The sequence below is a fragment of the Semicossyphus pulcher genome, unplaced genomic scaffold (genome assembly GCF_022749685.1).
Source record: "Semicossyphus pulcher isolate SPU_LCO1_2020_fin unplaced genomic scaffold, fSemPul1.0.p SCAF_6, whole genome shotgun sequence".
NCBI classification, from domain to species: domain Eukaryota; kingdom Metazoa; phylum Chordata; class Actinopteri; order Labriformes; family Labridae; genus Semicossyphus; species Semicossyphus pulcher.
Genome location: NW_027211737.1, coordinates 21,550,261 through 21,575,745, shown reverse-complemented (window position 1 = coordinate 21,575,745; position 25,485 = coordinate 21,550,261). Strand labels below are relative to the sequence as shown.

Below are 25,485 nucleotides of genomic sequence, written 5' to 3'. Positions count from 1 at the left end.
ACTACAGCGGAGTGACAACAACAAACCCCTGAGAAAGATTTGCTTCTAGTAAATTTTCTCATTTACTGTATGTGTGGTGGATAACACTGCTGGGGTGACACTGTTCCTAAAATTGCTGCAAGCTCTCCCTGGGATTCTCCTCAAGGACCCCTGGAGGTCTCTGGACACAAATGACAGCTCGCTCTCTTCTCCTTGCGCGCAGCTACACATGGATTAGAAACACACACACACACACACACCCGCCTCCTCAGAAACGGCTCTCGGTTGGTCCATCAGTCGGTCACTCTTCATCCTTCCCTTGTGCTGGTGTGTGTGATTCCGGACTGGGGCTCTGGAGCTGCTCGGACGACGACGACAATGACGATAATGATGAAGACAACACAGAGAGGGGTTGACACACATGACCGCTATCCTTCCCAGAATGCCAAGAGTGCGGGTTGTGATTTCCTCGCGGATCCTTAACAACTTCTGTTCTTGATAACGGCAGCTTTTAACTGTCAGAGGATATTTCATTATTTTTGCCTGTAAACGGAGGTGCCTCAAGGGGAAAATCTGAGGGTATTTCACGGTGTGTTTGTGGGACGTTGAACGGACCCTGGTGTTGCGTAAAGAGCTCGTGCTGCCAGTTTTGGAGAGTTGGGAAGCGGACTGCTCGTCTTTCTGATTAGGATGAACAACTCAAAGAATGAAAGGGTAAGGTCTGTTTTGTTTAAAACGTTTAACGCCGAAAGATTCAGAGTACTTTGAGTTTAAAATGAAACGGAAAATAACAGTCAGCCATTATTTACGTCACACTTTGGGTTAATTCGTCACCGTCAGATCACGCAGACTGTCTGAGTCCACTCTCATGTGCTGTTAATTCCGTTTTGAGAAACGCGACGCCACTATTGAAAACAACGCATTTTAAAGTTGTCTTGTGTTTTCCCTAAATCTGCATCATTATTTAACCTAACCTGGACCTATTTTAAATCATAAAGATATTTTGATGAATTCGGCTCATAGCTGATTCAACCAGCGGATTCAATTCATACAATTCCAACTTTTAGAATGGGTACTTTTCACCGTCCACCATGTTTCATTTTAAGTGGAAGAAGATAGACTAGATGAACGCGTTGTAAAATATGAATTTATAAGTTAATATTTTAATTGGTGTATACGATGTACGCCGAATTAAAGAGTTGTACCTACTAATTTGTAAAACTGTTTGTGTAATGCTCTACAAGTTAATAATGTTTACTAATAAACAAGATTTTGTCAAAATTGAAAGATTTTAGAGGGAGTTTTGTGTCAATATATCTCATATAATGACAGCTGTCTATGACTGGGAGGTGTGCTTTTTTACATCAGGGGACAGGCGATGTTACATTAATTACACCTCCTCTGGGTATTATTACCAGGTCAATAATAATAGCCACTAATGAATTTGTTCCCTTGTCACCTTAAATAACTCATTCACTACAGCTGTGTTTCTACTGCATAAGCTCTCTCTTTGCTATTAGTGTGACTGGCAGAAGTAAATGCGTACATTAGCAAGGGGGTAGTGACTCTCAATTTTTATACTGTCTGACTGCACTGTGACATATGGAACAATGTGACAACTGTGGGACATTACTGCTATAATGACTTACATCTCCCAGGCGTCAACCTCTCCCCTCTCTTGTGAATAAATCTTTCCTAAACGCCTTGAACTGGCAGCACGGAAATAGCCACACTCAAGCTGAATACTGGAGTAGAAAAGACCTTTATTTAAGAGTTTTAGTTGCTTCTTTTTATAGCAATAAAATGCGCAAAATTCCATGGTTTGCGTATAAAACCATGCAACACAGATGATGCCAGTCCACATAGCAGAGACATGTCTTTTCATGCGTTCATATTTCTATTTCAGGAGGCAGTCCCACTTAAACATATACATGCTGAACCACAGAAAAGTGCTGCAAAAAAAGGCCACTTTTAGAAAATGTTCCCTTATTTCTGTTGTCCCCCTGAGTATGTTAGACAGGTGGTCATTCTAGTTTCTTAGTTTGTAAGACCACTTCCTATAATCAACTTGTTTGTCACCACTGAAACTCTATCCATGCTCAGATTAAGCAAAACAACTGGCTGCTCGTCTGTCTGTTGATTGCCTTCACTTTACTTAATGACAGGCTGCTTCCTGATGCGCGAGAGAGTTCAGATTTAAGTCTCATGTTGATTTTAAAAGGTCACCTGCATCAACATCACTCACGGACTGAAAGAGCAAGTCAGATGTGATCTTTTCATTCCTGGAAAACAGCCCGCCCGCTCACGTGTGTGTGTGTGTCTTGATCTCTGTGTGTGTGTGTATGTTTGTGCAGTGCATAGAGAGCTCAAATCATGTGGTGTGTATTCATTTTGTCCCAACCACTGTTCCGACCACAACCATCTCTGATCATTAGCAGTGAAAAGGTCACTGATGTGCCAGAGCTCCTCCTCTCAGTGTTCCTGGTGCTTTTACTATGAAGGGATTTCACTGTTTTCACTGCACGCTGCAGTTAAACAAGTCCGGTTTACTGTTAAATGCATTTGTGGTTGTGCTTTTCATTGCAATTTTTACAAGGAGGGAAGAGAGTCAGCATCCTGTGTCAGTCCAGTGGCCGTGAAATCCTTTGGCCTGTGTCTTCTAATCAATAACCACTTACTGCAGAGCTTTCTGCAGTCAAGTCTCTGTCTGTCCACCCTGCTTTCTGTCTCTCCCCTCTTTCTCTACCTGTCTGTCATGATCTCAGATGTCCTTGTATCTGTCCGTCCCTCCTCCTTGTCTTCCCCTCCTCGGCCTTCGCTCACCTCCGCAGTCACGTGTGTGTATATGTTTTCTCTCTCTGCCCCTGCTCTGTGCGGCTGCAGTAGAGGTCATTCTGTTTTCTCTGCTGATATTGTCCGCTGCTTTTTTTTCACCCAGGAGGCAATAGCTGGGACTTAGATAGGCAGGACTTCCTCAGCCGCAGAAACGCAGGAGGAAATGCAACCCATTCCTTTTTTCGCGTGCAGCACGACAGCAGCTGTGGAGGACGAGGAGGGGGAGAATTGGACTCTTTTTTGTGTCTCCTTGAGCCAGTTGTCTAAGGAATAGTTTGAAAAATGAGCCACTTAAACTCTACTCAGCTTCAATGTTGCCTCTCCGCCTAACCAATTATAGATCTTTTAACTCAACTTTATACGCACACTCTTCCTCTCCTTGTGGGCTTTGCAGACTTTGTTCCCATCTTCTACTTTCAGATTTAAATGCACACCAAGTTAGTTCACAAAGCGCCCTGACATGCCCCGGCCGAGCTCTCTCTGCAGCGTTCTGTCCTATTTTTCTTTCTTCTTTTAGAAGCAAAGTGTTGTTACGTGCAGAGTGGCAGAGCCCTCGGTGGGTTTGTCCTGACATGAATGCCTCAAAAAAGACAAGAATGAAGAGGGAGTGCGAAGAGCAGAGACACACATACTTGACGGCGTGTATATTCATGCAGCAGCAGATTGATGGTGCAGCCTGTAGTTGCTGATACAGTGGACGAGGAAAGGAGTGATGGACAAACTGAAGACAGACAGATAATTAGAGCGGAGTGATGACCTGACGATGCAGAGGGAGATTGTGAAGGGATTGATGGTCATGCAGGAGAGAGCTCCGACCCGCAGACAGATAATCAGACAAGCAGCTAATGCAGAGCTGCTGGCAGCGGATCCACGTCTATCTGTCATGTCAGTCTGTGGGAGCAGATGCAGAGCTGTCAGTCATTCAAACAGCGCTGTTTGACAGGCTGTAGTACCTGTTGTGTGTGTGTGCGCACAAGTGTGTGTGCTTTCAATCCAATCTATGATTAGGTTATGTTTGTTTAGCGGAATTGCTCTTGTGTTGCTGATATGAAGGATGCCAGACAATGCACACACACACACACACACATACACACAAACAAACACACACGCTACATCAGTGCAGATCTACCATAATGGATAATCTATCCAGGCTACGCTTCATCCTTCTCCCACGGCCCTCTGATGAAATGCTGTCATGGCCGTATAGAATCGATAATGATAATATCAAAGATAGAGTCACACACACACACGCCATCAATCCTTACACACATCATGCTGCTCACATGAAACCTGACTGCTGATTGTTTATTTTATGTTGCAGTCAGAGGGGATTGTGTGTGACAGAGGATGCACAGCTCATGAATCTTTTTATCAAGAGGACGTGAATGGGAAGTGATGCACAGTTAATGCCTGACTCCTGCATGGGCTGCTGCTGAGCAGCGTTTATGACACTTATTAACCACAAGTGTGTGTTCACATGTGTTTGTGGACTGACTAAAGTGAGGCGTCCATAAATACCAGCACACTGAGCTCTCAGTGACCGTCAGACCTCTGTTCTACATTTGTTCCGCACTGGGAAAACTTGACCAATATGGGTCAGTTCTGGTATTTTTAGAGTAACTTGGCCAGTGGCAATATTTAGAAAGCATATTTATCTTCTGTAAATGACATTTTTTAAAGATAATAATACTAATTATATTTACTATTGTTTGAATTCTTTATTATTTCTAGATTCAAAAGCAAACAATTTATAAACATTAATAATCCCAAAACAGAAAAAGTTGTATTTCAATGCAGCCTTTACACACTTGTATGCTTATGGAGCTACATTCTTTACGATTGCTTACAGATGAGATGATCGCAAGATAGGGCTGCACAACTAATCAAATATTAATCTCGATTTTGGCTTCCCACAATTAGCCTACATAATTTGATGGTGACTAACAGCCACTCCCCCGGGGAGTGATTGAGAGGTTTTGGTTTCACTTTGGGGAAGCTGGCATATCATGTCATGAGCGCCTACCCTGCAGGGGCAGATGAGAGTGAAAGAGTAAACAACAGAGACGGTGTTTCAGTTTAACAAGTGATCATGTTAACTAGAAACTTACAGCCGATTGTGTCTGTGGTTGTCATGGTTACAGCAGAAGAGAATACGTAGCTGTCCTCGTGAATGCCTCTTTGTTTTTCATCATGATCTTAAAATATACTTATGTGTTACATCTTTGTTTGAAGTGTTCTTTGTGCAAGCATGTCGTGTCGGCTACTACTTCTCAGTCTTGTTTTGAACACTGCTTGTTGTTAAGCCAAAACAGGAAGAGAGCGAGTCACTCGTTACACTGACACACTGGTCCCGGGATGAATAAATAATCGTGATCTCAATATTGATCATAATAATCATGATTATCATTTTGGCCCTAATCGTGCAGCCCTGTCGCAAGATAAAATTAATGTTCGACAAGTATCTGTGAACGGAAATTGATTTAAACACGCTTCAACATTGTCAATTTGATGGTTGAGTTGTGTTTACGATTTATCAATCCTGTGTTTATGACTGCTTTGTACAAAACCCCTCAGAGATGGAGGCAGGAAAGACAAATGGGGTTCACTTTTCACTTCAGTGTAGGACCATGTGAGAGCCTGTCTAACTCTGTTCACGTCAGCCTGCTTATGGTGCATTTGCATGTCAGCAGATAGAGGCTGAATAAATATTGTGTATCTGTGCGTATGCAGTGTGTGTGTGTGTGCGTGTAGATAAGTGAAGGAGTAAATGAGTGTGTAGAAGTTCTAAGTTTTCCTCTAGTTTGTTGGGTTTGTATGTAAATGTGGATCCCCCAATCTGTTAAAGTTGTTCTGGAGGGCAGAGATAAGACCCACGCACACACACACACACACACACACACACACACACACACACACACACACACACATATTCTGCAATTAATTAAATCCCCTCTCTTGTTCTTTTCGCTACTTAGTTGCCCTTTTTGCCTCCTTGTCGTTCTTAACTCATTTTCTCATGCACACACACACACATAGGCACTCCACATACACACACATAGGCACTCCACATACACACAGACACTTGAAGGGTTAATGTGGACCATTAGTAACCAGAGCGGGCTGTAAGTGCTGTGAAGTGGCAGAAGGCTGGAACCAAAGTGACAGACTGAGGGACTGTGAGTGGATCTCACCTTACATGTGTTCCCTGTGACATTAATATGGCCGCCATTAATCAAGGCAGTGAAACAAATACTACTTTTATTATCCTGTGGTGGCAATATTCCTCTGGTCCTAATTCATGGCGGCCATTAGTTAATGGTGTACCGCAAGGCTGTAAAACTGTCCTCGGTAATAAAAGCAGTGTTCTGAGTTGGATTTCAGATCCTGATTCAGTTTTAAGTCTTTTTTCGGTCAGTTTTAAGATCACGACACTGTAACAACTGCACAATTGTATCTATAGCTTTAAACAGGCTGTAACTCCCCCTCCAGATGTGCCTCTTCTGTCCCTTTCTTGGCCTTTCTCCCTCAGGGCAGAGGGCTGAGGGTCAGCGTAGTCACATCCTGCTTTGGATCCCAACTCCTGCAGCTTCATGAATATCATAATGAGCCTAATTCACTTCTTGGCTCCCTGGTCAATACTGATCCAAGGACTCGCTGATACACAGGTACATGAGTAGAGTATCTGCTGCCCTGTTATCGTCCGACGCCGCCTCGTGCGCCTTCATGGACCTCACCTCCTCTCCAACAGATCTCACGTGGGGGCAGCACATGTGATTATATATACACATGTGGCCATAACGTCTAAATAAGGCAACAGTAGCAACAGTGATGATGAATAATAGAGAGTGATAAAAGCAGCTTCGACTACAGTGCACGGCTCTCGGCTAGGAATGGGGCTCAGAGAGAATATGCCAAATAAAAGAGAGACGAAGAAAATGGTTGCCTTTGCATTGATTTTAATATCTCAGTATTGGTTAAGACAACTAAAGAAACATTAACAGCATTTTTTGATTACTTTTATCTCTATATGGTCCAAGTTGTAATAAGAATAAGTCAATTTTAGAGCTTTGCAGGAGCAAGAGAAGCAGAGAAAATACTGGACACATCATAGAGTTTTAACCACCAGTGTGCTTACAAGGACTAAATATATGAATCGCTAGTGATGCTGCAAGTCAAACAACAAGCTACCACTACCTTTTCCCACCAAAATTAGCGCATTGTCGCATGTTTTTCAGACCCGCGATGCCAGTGGAGTATACTCCTTTCGGCTTCTTTTCTGCTGCGTCACCATCTGACAACACAAACGCACCGGAGACAGGGTTAGTAAACAGTGGAGATGTTACAGTGGTTAGGTCTTTATTGTATCTATTACTTGCCGACAAATTTGGAACGATATTTGAGCGCTGCTTGGACGGACACGGGCAGAATTTGTAGCTAGGATGATAAGGAGTTGCAGAAGTTACAGACAGAGCATAGCATCGCGCTGGAAAGGGGGTGTTAGTGTGTCGACATAGGTTTTGTGTTCCCTTGTTCCTATCATTGCTGATCGGAGCTGAGGTGATAAATACCAGGGTCTACTGCAGAGCCATTTGACCCGGGTTTGAATGCCAATTGTGGCCTTTCCCATTAAGCAAAAAAGCCGGATGTTAGTGGGTTTTTTGACCAGTGGGAAAGGGGCTGTAGATGCTTTTAAGCCGGATACATCTAAATTAGAAGTGTCAGACTATACCACGCTGACACAGAGACACTTTCATGCTCACATTCACACCACGGGTAATTTGAGAGTCACCTATGAACCTCACGAGCATGTCTTTTGAACTGTGGGAGGAAGCTGGAGTACCCAGAGGGAACCCATGCACGCACAGGGAGAACACACAAACACCACACAGACATGCCCCCCACGTCCGAATCTGGGGGTCGAACCAGGATTCTTCTAGCTGTGAGGTGGGAGCGCTAACCACTGCACCACCATGATCCAAATTTTAATGGCAGGAAAAAAAAAAAAAAATTACATCTCATGTTGTTCCTCCTCTCTTATTCAATGTTAACTGGCAAACAACCCAACTGTTAGCAGAGAGGTCACATGTGTGAGATTCTTTCTTAAAGTTTTATCTAATTAAGTTTTTTATACTTAAATAAACTTTATTTTAGTTGTAATGTAAGATTAGCTCAAGTATAGCTTCATAATATGGTCTTAGCCCCTCATGCTCTGCACTCATCTGAACCTCTGCATGTGTCTGAAGTAATGAGAGTCCGGGGTAAAAAGGCTGTAGGAGGGGAGTTTGGCACGCTGACATGCTAGTTAGGCTGGCTCAGCTAATTAGCCCTGATTTCCTCATCCTGATTCAGACGAGGAGGAAAGCTGAGGATTACTGACCCGAGCATTGTGTGTGTGTGTGCGTGTGTGTGCGTATGTGTTATGTGTGAATGAAATTGTGTCAGGCTGTTGAAACTATTCATAAGCAGTGAGCTTTGGGTGCGCCTATATGCAAAAGTGAACTAATCAGAGCTTATATTATAGTGTGGTGCCTAGCACGTGTTAGGATCGGTCTGTAGTGGATGATAACTTCCCCCCCCCTGCAGCCCCCGTTCCTCACCCACTGAGGATGAAAAGGAGCTTATTGGTACGGGGCCCAGCAGGGAGGCCACTCTCCTTCGGGAAACTGAAGCACTGTGACCTCTCGCCCTCTACACCCTCCTTCTCCCTTTAGCTGTTCCTCATCTGCCATTTGCCTGTTATTATTCTACTAGTCCAACAACACTATTAAGTCCTTATTGTACTTCTTATGACTTAAACACATTTCCGTCTCATTGCCTGGTTAAATTGTTTCATTATAAAAGGATAAACACCTAACATTGTCAAAGATATTGCTTACTGGAAAAGGTATCAGCCTTTTTATTGCACGTTTATCCATGCTGTATGGAGGTCTACTGGAAGATACACAGTGTTGTTCTGTTTAACAGTATCAAGTTCTATATATGACATTGATACTGTTGGCTAGTTGCAGGCAAAGATGCTAACAAAAGTGCAAAAACATTAGCTGGCTCGCCTGGACACATGGCCAAGGCCTGCCGTTGAGCTCTTCTCCTCCCCCGCGTGTACTCAAGGTGTGAGGAACTGGGAGCTGTCAGTCACCAGGACATTTTTACACACACAGACTGAGGTCCTTGGGAGAGTCAAATAACTTATTTTTAATCTAAGAGAAAGTGCCAAACACTCTGTCCAACCTGAAGCACCACAGCCAACTTCAGCTCACACCAAACACCTCTCTTCAAAACATTTGATGTGGTACAGACAGAACAGCCTGCAACGAGTCCAACGCGTGAAAAATTCCAGCACACAGCGGAACACAGTGTGAAATCAGTGCCTCATATGTGTCTTTTAATGTGATTAAATCCCATTTAGTCCTTCTCCCCACTCAGGGATGCACAAGCAGAGCGCTCTCATTAACAGAGATCACAGCAGGCTTTGATCAGGGGCTTAGAAAGACCTGCTTCATACCCGTCCTTTCCCTAAACCCTCCTCGTCTTTCGCTGTGTGGGCCTGTGGCTTACAGGGAGGGCTGTCTAATCAGTTAATAATACAGTATCAACTTGTACAGTAGTCAGTAGTTGAATGTGTTCCAGGCCTGCAGTGCACAACATCGACTCTGCCAGTGAAGTTCACAGATGAGGTTAAAGAATTGCTGTGCGTGTTTCCCAGACAGTCCAGGATGCCAATTAGTCTCATTAGGGTTTCTCCATTACTGTTGATCGGAAGGGGAAGCTGTTTGGCGACAACTCGTGTCTCTCTTCTGCCTCTTTTCTCAACAGGAACAGTGGATTGTGTGTTCTTCACTTAAAGGAGCATTTCGCCCCTGGAAAAAGCCACTGTCAATCAAAGCTGGTGTTGTCTTTAATTGATAGAAGTAATAATATTTGAAATTGGCACCATAGCTGTGGAGAAAGTTGAACAAACAGCTCGTGGTTTCACCCATTGTACATTCCTACAACACCCAGCGTGCATTGCGCCCCTCCCTCTGTAAGGAACGGCCCAGCAAGAGGCGCTGGAGTGAAATACTACCGTATCACTGCAGGCAATGGATAAAAGCGGTACAGTATCTGAAATACAACGAGAATATTCTGGTGGATCGTCTAAAAAATCTTCAGGTCTGCAGTCTACATTTCAAACCTGACGATTTTGAACGAGACATGACATCGGAGGCGGGCATCATAGATTGAGGAAGCGTAGTTTAGCAAGCTCCTTGGCTTGGTTTCCCAGGGCCCATTGGAGAAGCGGATAGCGTCCTCCAAAGGCACAAAGCGAAATTGCATTTTTCTCCTACTATAATGGCATTAGCTCCCCATAATAGCATGATAGGACTGAGGTTGAAAATCGGGGAACTGGCCCTTTAAGAGCTTAAAAATGCTACGAAATCTGCTCAAAACACAATTATTGCCAACACGTTCCTCCCAAATAACTTTTGTTGCAGTGGACTCAAACAAACCACTCTTTTCATCCTTTTATGGTCTTTTATATTTCGTTTTACTTTTACAATCCAGCTTATTATACCTGAACATGGTATTATTTTGTGTTTTGAATATAGCCCAAGTCCTCTCAGAGGTGAGATGGAAAAGAAACAGGCGGGGGTCCTGCTGTTATTAGTGTTATTGTGCTGTTGCTACTCATAATAAACTACCCTGCAGGTTGAATATATACCTCACAGTTATTTATGAGGCTGCTCTGGAACCTGTACACAATGTTTCATAAATCTATACTCCTCTGGCCTGTTAGTTATGTGCAGGGAGACCACACACAGGCATACAGTAGATACTAACACACACAGACTTCCCGCAATTATCACCTATATACTGCTTTCAGATGATTCTGCAGTTTAGCTTGCTCCTCCTCCAAGCTCTTACTGTGCTACTATATGATAATGCAGACCCGGTGTTTTAGGCTGAGTGTGCACAGCCGTGGAAGAGTCATCAAGCTTTAGTGTGTCCATAAATTGCAGAGGTGATCACTGCTTGGCAGACTCTAAGCTCCCTGTGCTCTCCCGTAGCTCTAAACAATTTGTTTTATAGCTCGAAATTCACTCCACTGTTTCTCTCCGTAGGGTGAGTAGCCAGCAACACAACAGTGCACTGATTCACTTGCATGCACTTGTTTGTGTCCCCAACACATGATTTAGGACACACACACACATGCATATAATTTCTGTCTGTAGCACTTTCTGCTCTGACTCCGCCCCCTGTGTTCTGGGACCCAGCTGCATTGAAACACACTGTCTTTGTGTAGGAACAGCTGGCTGCAAAGTCATTTGGACACACGCTCGCACACACAAGCACAAGTGTGAACAAACCCTCAGATACACACAAACGGTTATCCATGCAGGCAGAGCTGAAACAGTCTCTATTGTCAGCGAATAATTGAATGCATAAGCTTGTTGAGAGAGGAGGGGGAGAGTTCATGATGTTCTTGCTATAAGGGCAAGCTGGTGAAACTCCACAGCAATCACCTCGATAATGACATCAGCGTCTTGGCACCTTGGCCGGGTACAAAGGCATATTTTGCCATATTAGAGGGCCCTGGGAGCGCGTGTACTGGCAGTGAACAGACTTGGACTGCTTTGTAGCCAGCTTTTCTGTAGTAAAAGGCGAATGCGAACACTCCACCCAGTTACTGTTCCCCCCCCCCCCCCCCCCCCCCCCTCTGTCTTCCATGACCAGTACCGAACCAGTTTCCTTCACTCTTGTTTCCCAGCAGCAGCTGGAGCCTGAGACACTGTAGGGACCTTGTTTGGTGAATTGGATCATTGTTTTTGAGTGGTTTGGGTTTGGTTTGTGGTCGTCTGTTTTCTCGTAATCCCACTCCAGGCTATGTGTTCTGTAAATCATTTCCTATTTGTTTCAGTATTGCATTTAATGTGTGCTGTGGTAGGCTCATGTGTCTGTGGCTATCGACCATATTCACACAGCTGCCATTTTCCTCTAACATCATGCTAAGGGTTAAAAGCTATGCCGCTTTAATGTTCTATAAATTAAGACTATCTGACAAATATCTATCATGTCACTGCTTCTCTATTGATCAGCAATTATGAAAACAATGAATAGTTAATATCTGAAGGGACATTGGCCCATATTTAGCATATTTGAGCTACAGTCAGAAAACAGTTATCATTAGCGGTTAGCCACTTACTAGATTATTTAAGCGTTAGCTAGAACGTGACTCAAACGTAATATTACCATTTGGTAATGCTACATGATACAACAGGAAAGGCATAAACTCCTGGCTAACGTAAGAGTTTTCTTTCTAGCTAACGTAATGTTTGCTAGGAGTTTTCCTTCTAGCTAACGTAATGTTTGCTAAGAGTTTTCTTCCTAGCTAACGTAATGTTTGCTAGGAGTTTTCCTTCTAGCTAACGTAATGTTTGCTAGGAGTTTTCCTTCTAGCTAACGTAATGTTTGCTAAGAGTTTTCTTCCTAGCTAACGTAATGTTTGCTAGGAGTTTTCCTTCTAGCTAACGTAATGTTTGCTAAGAGTTTTCTTTCTAGCTAACGTAATGTTTGTTAGGAGTTTTCCTTCTAGCTAACGTAATGTTTGCTAGGAGTTTTCTTTCTAGCTAGTGTAATGTTTGTTAGGAGTTTTCCTTCTAGCTAACGTAACGTTTGCTAGAAAGTGGTTGAATGCTAGCATTAGCTATTTTCTAACCATACCTATTTGGTTATAAAATATGAATATGTTGTTCAGATCTACCACCACATTTTCACTTTCCATTTTCAAGAAGCAGTTAAATGATGCAACTGTCAGATACCCTACATGACATCAGAGGAAAATGGCCGCCTTTTGAATACGGTGAATGAGTGTAATAGTGACATGTGTTGTGTGTTACTGGCAGTCTCCTAATGTGACTTCCTCCCTCAACATCCCACCACTCCATTTAATCCATTCACCCATATTCTATCCATTTGCTCTTCTCCATTATTCTTCCCATTATCCCTTCACTCTACTTGCATCTTCATTCCTTCATTCTCACGTTTCATTTTCCCTTAAACTCTAACCCTCTTTTAGCTCATCTGCCATTGATTTTTCTTCCTCTCTTCATTAATCCCGTATTCTTTCTTGCACTCTCAGCCTCTCCATCCACCCTTCACTGCAGCCGTTGCTCTGGGTGTGGGAGAGGGAGAGGGAGAGGGGAGGAGGGTGAGCATGAGGGGAAGTAGCGGAAGAGGGTGGAGAGGAAGGCGAGGCACATAGTTGTGGCTGGCTAATTGAAAGCCAGCCGTTTGGTCAGTGAAGTCCCAACGTATGGGAGTGGTCAGGAATTTGGAATTCTTGGTTATGTTTGCGTATGTGAAAAATAGAGCCTGAGCTCATTTGTGTTAATGATCATGTCTGTGGCTGTGAAGACTGACAGATTGTGCAAGTTCTTGGGACTGTGTAAGCGCGTGTGTTTGTCTGCTGTTTTCATGAACGTGAGTGACTAAGCAAGACTTTTGCCTTTTTCTCTCAATGTGTTTGAGTCCCGCTGTTGATACTTTCCACAGTTGTCCTCTCGCTTCTTTATTTCTGTCAGCTTCGTTCAATCTGTCCGTCAAAAGGCTTTTTATATCGGGCCAGTCAGCTGAAGTGTCTGCTCAAGAAGAAAACAACTTCAGAGTCAGTAAAGAAGGAAAGGTGGCACAAGTTTATAGAGAAACTGCCCTCAAACTTGAGCAACCCGCCAATGTCAGCAATCCTCTCCCTGACCTCTGACCTCATTATAAAGGAAGATGAGCAAAACGATCATGTCTGTACTGGAATCAATATTGATGCTAAATGACTGTTGTGAATGTGCACGTTTCAGATAGCATGTTACAGTGCACCTGCTAGTATTGCAGTAAGACATAATAGTTGTCCTTTGAACTGGTACTGTATAATACAAGACTGTACAGCTATGCTTTGGTTAGGCCTATTTGTACTTAATGCTAACATCAGCATGCTAGCATTCTGACAATGACATGCTGATGTTTAGAAGGTATACTGTTTTCTTGTCAGCAAAATGAGTCAGCAAAATGATCACAGTTAATCCAGAGGGGGACACTGATTTTTGTACCAAATTTTATGTCAATAGTTAGAGATATTTCTGTGACTATGACAATGATTATAACCATGAAGATCTGCACTGATTTTCATAGCAATCAGGCAAATTCTTGTTGAGATATTTCAGACAGAAGACAGTCTGGCCAAGAGACTGACCCACAAAACCCAACTGCACCACAGAGGAGTGCTGCTAGCATGGCTAAAAATATTCATGTGAAAATATGCTTCTTAATTTCAGCTCTTGAACTTGCATTCTTTGATTATTAATGTGACTAACTTGTTGAGAAATGTAAATGCAATTTAGAAAAAACTCCTCCCACGCCCTTTTGCAACCTTCATTCCCAAATGGTTTTGATAAATATGTTTCTGCTGTATAATTCAAACCCTGCTGTTTCTCGATGTGTTTAATACTCGTCTACATGTTAAACCTCACCCCTTGAACTAACCCTGTGCTGTAACTGCAACCGTCTGGTCCGCTCAGGGATAGAGGTCAGAGGTCGAGGGGTCAGTGATCTGAACAGGAAAGCCTACTCGTGCAGAACAACACATCGTAAACAAACCATTACACACCATCTGCGGCGGCGTCAAATCCCCAACCAGCATGCGTTTGTTTGTGTAGGTGTGTGTGTGTGTGTGGGTGTCTCTGAGATCACACAAGTGAGGATCAACACACACGGCCAGACGGGGACAGAGAGGTGACAGAGGAAGTGACCATCTGGCGACTAGTGAGGCATCAAGTGACCTGCTGAAAAGCCACGTTGGGATTATGCACATATACTGAGTGTGTCAGACAGCCATCCCTTCCAAATAAAAGACATTTTGATTCATTTAGTTAATTGCTTAAACAATAATTGAATAAATGAAGATTTCTGTCATTAACTATTAGTGCAGCTGTCAAATATTGGAAAGACACTGTTGTCTCCATATGTCCTCACTTTTCCTCTCAGACTGAGACACCATCTCTCCCAATTATTTCCACGCCTGCTCACTTACACCGCTTCATGCTTCATTACCCTGGCAGCAAATTTGCTCATATACAACCAACCACCTCTCTTGCTGTTGCCAAATCACTGTCTCTTCCTTTCTTGATTGACATCCCCATCCTTCCACCTCTCTATTTTCTTCCCATCATCCTTATCTCTTCTTGTACATCCAGCTCCTTCATCTTCCTCCCCCTGCCTTGTCCTCCTCCCTCCTTTCCCGCCTCATATAACGTGCTTCTCTCTTGACATCCAGCGCTTTCTCTTCTTTTCTTCCACTTGCACCTCCCTGTCTTATCTCTTTTTTTCTCTCACACTCCACCGAGACCTTTAGCCCTGTCAAACCATATCTCCTCTTCTCCTCCCTCCCTTTCACTCTTCTCTACTCCTTTCTCAACTTCCCTGTTGTTTTCTTTGACACCACCACCTCCCCTCTCTGTCGCTGCTTGATACTCAACATGCACTGCACCCCTGTCGCCAATCCACCCTTCCTTCACCCTCTGTCTGGCTGCTGTCCACACTGCCACCAGCACAGGCAGGCGGCCTCTCTGGAAATGCCCACTGGTGTAACACCTGCCACTCTGCAGGCACTGTGAGGGAATCACTGTGACAACGTGTGTGTTTGTTACATTGTATACACAGTTGTCCTGCTTGTTGTTGCATGTGCGTAAGCCGTGTTGTTTTATCTCTCACTTTCCCATTTGTGAGTGTTTGTCAGTTTGTTTGCTGTTGTTAGTCCGACATCCAGACAGACTGGTGGATTAGAGTGAGATCTAGGCTGCTCGCCTTCTATTCTGAGATCCCAGAAGGAGAAGCCTGTTAATTTAGCTGCTAAAAATACAGGACCTCCTCCAGGCGGGTCACTCAAAGACCCGCTGCACAGAACTGGACTGTGGTGACAGCTCCTTTACTCTGTGTATGTGTGTGTACTGCATGTGTGTGTGTGTGCATTCCTTCAAAGCTGGCTGGCCAGCCTCCGGCTCAGTGGTGCATGGAGCGTGGTTTGAGGAGACGCTTTTGACAAGGACATTCGGACAAGGCCTGAGCTGGACTTTACTTGTTTCTCTCTTTATCTGTACTTCATGTTTCCTTCTTCTTTGTTCTTTTTTATCAACTTAAATATTTAGTTTTTTGATCAAATAATACAACCAAAATTTACTTTTTTCCATCCAGAATAGTGTATTCAAATACTTATGTCCAAATGCAGTTTATAATGACATTTCAGAATCCATGTCTATATACATAAGATATTTGATGATTTGTCGAATCAATTCAATGATTCTTTAATTATTAAAGTTGCAACTAATCTGTTTCTGCGCTTAAATGTGTCCACTTCATGAGAGGACTTATGTGTTCAAGTGATAATCTCAAAGATTTTCATTTAAATAAATGTTAAGTCACCATCTATCGCCGAATGAGGTAACACAATGGTGATTGAGCCTATGGCCTACTGATGAAAGCCTTTGCAATAGCAGTATATAGTATTATTACAAACTGGGTGTCTGTGACGACTTTAACTTTCAGTTAAGTCTTCACTGCATACAAAACAAAAACATAAATTCAGGCTTGGATGTTTATTTTCTTCTTCTGTTTATTTTCCATGCTCCGACGAAAACCAACTTATTCAACCAACCAACTCCACATCAAGTCATTTCCTGCTTTCTATGTTTATACTGTTACTGTTATTTGGTCTCCTCTCGCTCCCGGTCTGGAGTGCTATAATTGCTTTACAGTCAGTGAAAGTGTTTATTTAATGACAGACTCATTTGTGAAGCAGCAACATTCAGAGTGAGGCCATGACTGTAGACTGATCATTATCTCCATCAGTACACTCAATCATGCTGTTGCAGTGCTTCTGAGGAGAAATCACCTCCATGTCTGTTAATGGTAAACCAAATGATTGTAGAAGTCATACAGTGATGTTTGTCAGACTGTTTCATGTTTGGTGTAGTTTGGTATTGTGGGATTATTGGCTCTAAGTGTAGCTTTTATATCCGAAGAAGCATGTTAGTTTCCCCAATGCGATGGTTAATAAGAAACCGTATTTTGAAGTGTACTATGTCAAAGCAGCTAACACAGAGACAGGTAGAGAGGAGAGAGAGAGGGTGTGGAGGAGAAGAAAGAAAAGCCGATTGAGGACAGTGAAGTGGAACGGATGCAGTGTGAAAGAAGGCGGAAGAAAATGAGCGGTGAAAGTATAAAAGCTTAAATCAAAAGAATAAAAAATTCATAAGAATCGGGCTGAGAGGGGAGGAGAGAAATATTGGTGTAGAGGAGGGGATGGTGCGTTCATCATGCTGAGAGGAAGGGCAAAGAAGCGTTAGAGATCATTTGTGAGGAGACACACATTCACATACTCCAGCAGTCTCGCCTGATGTTCATTAATTCATCATAAACACAAAGTAAACGTAATGTTTGCCTATTTTTTTTACCCAGTTCTTTAAAGACAACCTTCCTCATCGATATTCCCTCCTGTGTAAAGCAATTTATGTGCAAATGCATGATTCAAAGGTGTTTTAGCTCAAAAAGAAACCCCGGCACTAACACTCAAGGTCAACCCCGCTTTGCTTTTGCCCGGTCTTTGTTTGATTCCTTGATCCCTTTGTGCTCTCTCATCCCCCTCACCTCACATGTTAGTCCTTTCCCTCACCGTCTGCTGTTTGAATTTCATGCTTATAGTGTTTTCATACTGCTGACAGAGTGAAGAGGGGCTTAGAGATCTGTTCAAACTCTGGACAGCATCAGCAGAGACAGAGCCAGGAGGGAGGAACCTTTACTGTCTGCATGTGTCTGGGTTTGTAAGTGTGTTTGCGTGTGTCCACAGTGTGTGTGTGTGCTCACCAGCAGGATGGATTTCTTGCCCCAAAGCAGCCAGGTCATGTTAAGTTTTTATTTTTTCCTTTGAGAAAGCAGCACGAGAAAAAGGGACGGTGGCTGGAAGTCACACAGTCACAATGTGTGTCATGCATCAGGGCTGCAGAGGTTAACTGTTTGACAGCTTCATTCTTTATTCTCCCTCTTGAGGTATGCCTCTCCCTCGGTGATTATGTAGAGAATAAGTTTGCACTGAATTATTCAGCATTGACATGTCTGCAGGGGGTGGGCTCGTCTGCGAGAGGGCAAAAGGCCATGTGTTTGAAAAGTGTCCATGCTTCCACACACACACTTCTGAATCCAGGCTCCTGAGTGCTTTCAGAGTCACACCTCACCTCACTAATGTATCCACAAGAGACTTGTAATGCATTGCCGACTAACTCGCTCGTCTCATCTCTTCTGATTGTTCTTCTTTAATTCATTTTCTCCAAAAAGCCTCTTCTTTGTGTCGTTATCTGTTAGACGACATGCTTATCATCTGCCTCTTTCAATCCACTCCTCGCACTACTTTTATCACGTCAAGATCCCTATAAACTTTTCCTTAGCCTCACTCACACTCTCCTTCTTCTCCTTGCAGGACAGCGACATCCAGAAGAAGATCGACCACGAGATCCGGATGCGAGACGGGGCCTGCAAGCTGCTGGCCGCCTGCTCGCAGAAGGACCAGGCGCTGGAGGCGGCGAAGAGCCTGCAGACATGCAGCACTCGCATCATGGCCTACATGTCGGAGCTGCAGAGGATGAAGGAGGCGCAGGTCATGCAGAAGGTCACGCGGAGGTCATCGGACGCAGGGCCGATGGACGGCAGGCTCCCATGCAAAGGAAAAGTGGCCATCTCAGGCAAGTAGAACCTCATATCAAATTGTAATGTGCATGTATTTAAAGAAGATGAGGAGGAAAAGGTCTCATTTAGATACCTCATTGGGGATTTGATTTAAACCGAAGGAAGTAGAATCTTTGTGGTCCCATTAGACCGTCTTGATCCAGCTTCCTCTCTCTCCTAGAGGATGTTTCATTTACTCTTTATTGACTGCAACCGTGGTGACTTTCAACTGATGCTGCCAATTGCAATATGAGAGCAGGCAGTCAGATGAATGATAATAGAGCTGCTCTGTTTGTATCACACACTCTTTGCAGGGAGATAATTCACACCAGGGCGCAACAGCAGGGGTGAAGGGTTTTTATTCCAAGCTGTTCTTGCTTTGTTTGTTTTTAGCACATAATAAGAAGGTAAAAAAATACATTTTAATGAGATGTAAGACTGAGAGCAGCTGGAGAGAAACGCACACAAACGCACACTGTCAGTAATTAGCTGTGGATAACCAGTGACTGCGAGGAGCATGTGTAGAAAGACACACACATATCAGTCAGACAGTTAGTGTGATTAACATTTTTGCGGGCTAATCCCCCGCCTGTTGTCGTTACAGATCTTCGTATCCCTCTCATGTGGAAAGACACAGAGTACTTCAAGAACAAAGGAGGTGAGTAGCCGCCTCTGTAATCGTGTGAAGAAACTCATTGATGGGTTATTACTGATTAATGCCTGCAGGATTTATTAGTGATTAGTTTCTGTGAGAAGTGGCTGCACACTGTTATGAAAGGGATAAATCAGTTGTTGAATGTGTGGAAAAGCTTTGCATAATCACAGGAGTGAGTGTGGGATAAGAACAAGAATCGTCTTCTATCACTGACTCAAGGGCGATACGCTGATTTCGACTTCTAGTTTACGAATATGCTGACACATCTGTGCAGACCGACTGTACATTACATTTTCCTACTCCTGCACGTCCATAGCACCGTTCCTGGAGCTGATTATTACAATGTGTTGCAGCTTTGCCAGATATCATCATAATTTACAGGATCATTTTTGTAGACATGAGGAGCTCCTGGCAGAACAACCTGACCCACTGCTCCGTCCTGCTGGCTCTGCCTCCTGGCTCTGAGCGGCACACAGGCGCTGAACTGGGTCATTATTAGTAGGGCAGAGGATACCACCTTAAAAGAATGAAATCTGTTGTGCATTTAGGGATACATAAACTCCCTGAATCTAACTGCCAACTAGGTCATATTTAAACACATTTATGGCTCTTCATAAATCAATGCAGCAGTGAAAACCTATCATCTGTAATCCTTATATTGACAATTTGCCATCCCACCTCCTCACGATAGAGCCAATGTGCCGTCATTATAACAGTCCCGGTGCTCATTCTCTCCCCTGGCAACTTGATTGGAATTAATCTGCATGACCTGTGCATACAAATGAACTCAAGAGACAGGTAGGAGACTCTTAACAAAGCTTAATGAGGCTGTTAGTCAAGGTCATTAAACACACCGTGCACATAAACCGAGCCCCGGAGGCAGGGAGGAGCAGAGCATGTTTCTGTCTCACACGTCCAATCATGTTTGGAGTGTTGAGCTCATAGTTGGGATAATATGTCTGAATATTAAGTGTCAGTTTGGCGTAGACAGGGAAGCATAAGTAGAAGCAGACCACCTCTCTCAGGCTTTTAGCTGTAACCTTGAATTTAATGAGGTTGCAACAGGATGGATTTAGAAGAAGAAGGAAAAAAGACACTATTTAAATGACAACAACAATACTAAAGCTACTATTTCTTATATGCACTTTTGTTATTATGTTATGATGGTGTTGAATTTTTAGATTCACAATATTACCCTTAATAATCACAGTGAAGCTTCTAATGGCATTATAGCTTCTTTAATACACGTGTGTCCCCATCAGACAGGTTCTTCACAAAGTATGCAGTAAAAAAAGATTGTTCTCATCCCGCTCTCATCGGCTGCTGAAGCAGTAAAGAACATTGTGCTTTAGTTTCAACCACAAAAAAGCAAACAGTGTTGTATAGGAATTGTTAGCACAGCTGGCCATTGAAGTTGCTGAACTTAAACTAGCAACAGTCTAAATGCTCGTCAGCTGAGTACTTTAAGTACTCGTGTTATGTTCCCTCTCTGGCCTGTGGCCTCAACACTTGCTTTTTTTGGAGCTGAACATTCGTTTTCAAGTGATGCAACTGAATGAAAGAAGTTGCAATGTCACATAAATTTGTTGTTTTATTGATTTTCTTTTGACCTTGTCTTTCTTAGAGCTTCATCGATGCGCAGTGTTCTGCCTGCTGCAGCTGGGCGGAGAGATCTTTGACACAGAAATGGTGATAGTGGACCGGACGCTCACTGACATTTGCTTTGACAACACCATCGTATTGTAAGTCCTCTGTGTGCCCTTTAACCAACATCCATATAAACTGTGAGTACAGTCGTCTATATATGTTTATGTGTATCTTTTTCGCAGTAATGAGGCCGGCCCGGGTTTTGACCTCCGTGTTGAGCTGTACAGCTGCTGCTCGGAGGACGACTACTCAGCAGGGAGCACGCCGAGGAAACTAGCCAGTAAACTGAGCTCCTCGCTGGGGAGGTCGGCTGGGAAGAAGCTCCGGGCAGCCATGGAGCCTGGGCCTTGTAGTCCTGTTAGCAACGGAGGGGCGACTCCTCTTCTGCTGCCTGTTCCCTCTGTACCGTAAGTTTAACATATAGAGAGAAATAACATACATCCCAGAGAGCAGAGGAAGGACTTTTTATGGATACATTTCTCTCCCCTCTCTTGTGTTTTGACAGGGGCCCGAAGTACCACCTCTTAGCTCATACCACCCTGTCACTGTCGCACGTCCAGGACAGCTTTCGCACGCACGACCTCACCATCTCAGGCAACGGTGAGTGGCAGCCTTCATCAATCTGTCTCCTCACCATCTTTCCCTTTTCTCTGCCAAATCAGCCATCTGTCTGTCTCTTTGAGCCTCTCTCTTGCTCGTCACTGTCTCCCTTCTCCTCCCTGCATCCTCATAAGTTCCCCTAAACCGAACGTACCGTCTGTGCGTCTCCTCCCCTCCTCCTTGTCTCCCTTCCTCTCTGTCCCCCCCCCCCACATGTTCTCTGACAGACAGCCATTGTCAAGGTCATCGTTATAGCGGCTGTGCCAGTGAGGTGGCGGCTGTGTAAAGCTGTAATGATGCGGGCTAACAAGGGGCCCAGACCTGAGACAGACAGGCCCCTAGTGTTTTATTCATTGGCCCTTCAGCCTGCTGTAAAGTTTCATTGCTGCACTTCACGACACTCCCTGCAGCTGCCAGTCTTTTACACCCCTGTGCCTTGTTTTGTGTGTTAAAGGGGGGGCAGTGTGACACGGGGAGTGTGTTAGTGTGTGCGTGTGGATGCATATGACTATACATGTTTGTGTGTTTTCATGTGGGAATATTTTTATTTATTCATGGTGTTTATTTTTGCCCATCCATCTCTCTCCCTGCAGAAGAGTGCTCTTATTGGCTGCCGCTCTATGGCAGTATGTGTTGCCGCCTCGCAGCTCAGCCGCACTGCATGACCCAACAGATGATGAGTGGATGCTTGAAAGTGAAGGTAAGTTGGCAGGTTTGTTCACGCCAGTGGCAAGGGAACTATTCCTCTCATACTTTTTGGCTGTTGTTCTTGTTTATTTCTGTCTTTTCTTCTCCTCCGCCTACATCCTTTCCTTCTTATGCTGCCATCTTTCTTTGTGTTCCTTCCCAGTCTTTGACTCATAACTGGTCTTTTCGTGTACCTTGCAGCAGTTGGGCGGTGACCCTCAGAGTTGGACACAAGTGTACGCCGTTCTGAGAGGAACAAGCCTTTTCTGCTACCACCGGCAAGAAGACGTGGAGGCTAACGTTGAGCCAGCTTTCACCATCGCCATCAACAAGGTCAGCAAAGGAAGCACATGAAGCTGAGGTTGATCTCCAGAGGTTGAATCAGCCTTACAGAACCCATACAGCTGTGCTGTTTTTGTAATGCCTCAGGTGTTGGTAGCCTTGACGGTGAGCAGAAGGGATTGTGGATTGCTGCCAGGTGAAATCCTGAGCCAACTAGAAACCTCTGAGCAAAAGAACTGAGCTTTTCTCACATTTAAGGTGCCCTTGCATGGTGCACTTAGCCCTCAGTTGCTCTAGTAGAATCAAAACTGTGATTCTGTAGCTCAGCTTTCAGGTGTAACTTTGTAAATGTACAGCAAGCCCGGGAAAGATCAGTCCTGTCTGGATAAAAGGCTTTAAAGATTTCAACACTGAATCTGTTCACTTTCTTCATCGCTTCCAGTCAGTAATCGTATTTCTGTCATTCGCTCGTTTTTCCAGGCAGCAAAGTGAAGACAAGTCAGTCAGCCAGTCAGGTTCTTGATCATCTGATTTCCTGTGTCTGTCAGTCTAGGAGTTTATGCTTCTCATTCCTTCCATTTTGCCTCATTCTGCCGTTTGTAGCCTCCGACACTGAGCTCACAGCTGACCTGAGGCCAAGTCAGGAAGATCAGATCGTGTCTGTACCATTCTTTATTAGTTCTCCTAAAGAGGAGCAAGGAGAGAGTTCAGTGCGAGGAATGGAACAACACTGCCATCTAGTGGTCATAATCAGACCCTGGCACGTTTGGAGTAAAGCGAGGAGGTGGGAATTGGGAGTCTGCACCTTTTGTGGGATAATTGCTGAAGGGAAATGGTTTGGAAGAGGACTAATTAGCAGCTTTATTAGTCAGGGCTTATTTTCAGTGGGTACTCACAATTACAATTGCCGTAATGATTACTTGTTGCGGCACGTAATTTTGTCCACTCAGGAGCGCTGGCATTCATTCCTGATTGTGGTCATTTTGTGGAAAATTATTGTTTTAATTATCGCTCTCTCTTTTCAGGAGACCAGAATACGTGCGTCAGAGAAAGACCCTCACAGTAAAGTTCAGAATATCTGCATCAGCAACCATTACGGAGGGGAGGAGGTCACGCACACTCTGACCACAGACAGCCGAGAGGACACACACAGGTGGATGGAGGCGTTTTGGCAACATTTCTATGACATGAGTAAGTACTTATTATGCTGTGACACAGTACAGGTGTTTTATATATTCAATGACTTCATTTCAAGGACATATTTTGTTTGTAGCATCTGAAGCTTGGTGCATTGAATTTAACTGTTTGTTTGCACCATACAGGCCAATGGAAGCAGTGCTGTGATGACATAATGAAAATCGAAGTCCCATCCCCAAGAAAACCTGCTCCTGTCACACCAAAACAGGGCTCACTCTATCACGAAATGGGTAAGACCTTTGTCTTATAATAAAACTGCATACGATACAATATGATACGATACGATACAATACGATACAATACGATCGATACAATACGATACGATACAATACAATACAATATGATACTATACAATATGATATACGATACAATATGATACAATACAATATGATATACGATACAATATGATACAATACAATACAATATGATACGATACAATACAATATGATACAATATGATGTGATACAATATGATACAATACAATACAATATGATATGATACAATACGATACAATACAATACAATATATGATACAATATGATACAATATGATACGATACAATACAATACGATACAATATGATACAATACAATACAATATATGATACAATATGATACAATATGATACAATACAATACAATATGATACAATATGATACAATACAATACAATATGATACAATATGATACAATACGATACAATATATGATACAATATGATACAATATGATACAATATGATACAATACGATACAATATATGATACAATATGATACAATATGATACAATACAATACAATACGATACAATACAATATGATACAATACAGTACGATGCAATATGATATATAATGATACGATATGATACAATATATATATATATATATACACAATATTCATACTTGTATTATCCCTGTGGGCCTTGCTGCACACATCATGGTGCTCTTACAGTTGTATTTTTATTAAAAAAGTTTTAACTGAAGAAATGAGTATAAATAAATAAAAGGGAGGTCAGGGAAAGAAAGCACTGTGCCTGCACTGCATGTGACTGTGTGTAGCTTTATTTCCTTGGGTCCGTGTGCATGAGGGATGCTTTCATAATGAAATTTTCCTCTCTTGATATCTCACACTCACACTCTGTGCTTTACTTCTGTACTGTAGGTAGAATGGCTCTTATCTCTGACACGCTGACTCACTCTCTGTCCTTTGTTTCTCTGTCCCTCTACTCTCCCTGTGTCCTAAATCAATCACTCCTTGGCTGTCTCTTTTGTCCTCCTTTATTATTTTCTTGTTCCCTTATTCATTATTCATGATCGACATATTTTTCATCAACCCTCACCATTAATTTAATCGGGTATATTGTTTTCATCCTTGAACATTTGTTCTCTCATCACATCCTAACATTCATCTCCTCAATAAACACGCATCAACCCTTATCGATTTTCTTTCACGACCATCAAAACACATCAAAACCAAACTCCACCTGTTGCACACCTCCTCTTCTGTTCCTTCCTCCTCCTCTCTCTCTCCCTTCCTCTTGGTTTTCCTAACCCGCCTTGGCAGCGCCTCTTGCCACACCCTCCTGTGAGGGTCTTCTGCTGCAGGATAACGCTGTGTCTGCTGAGATTCGTGCTCTGCTCTCGTCCTATTACAACGACAGGTGAAGTAACAGGATTAGGGCTTCATACAAATCAGTACAGTCAATGTTGCTGTCCAGGAATTACTGCACGTCCAGGATCAGCCTTATGTAGTGAGAAGTATTGTCTTTTTGACCATTGTAGACGAATACAATACTATGCAGAATTAAAACTGACAAAGTACAATCAGGGTTCTTTTGTTTGTTTTGACACTATCTGCATATTCTGCATTCA

The 25,485-nt window shown here is 43.3% G+C and overlaps 1 protein-coding gene across 1 annotated transcript; it reads left to right on the top strand.

Moving 5' to 3' along the window:
* Positions 1–297: 297 nt before the first annotated feature.
* On the top strand, positions 298–25,278 carry rtkna (rhotekin a). Its single transcript, XM_069683757.1, has 11 exons — positions 298–693; positions 18,311–18,572; positions 19,160–19,213; positions 20,835–20,952; positions 21,040–21,264; positions 21,363–21,457; positions 22,051–22,157; positions 22,349–22,477; positions 23,452–23,617; positions 23,749–23,853; positions 25,178–25,278. The coding sequence occupies exons 1-11, from the start codon at positions 670–672 to the stop codon at positions 25,276–25,278; spliced, it is 1,386 nt and encodes a 461-aa protein (XP_069539858.1). The 5' UTR covers positions 298–669.
* The last annotated feature ends 207 nt before the right edge of the window (positions 25,279–25,485 follow it).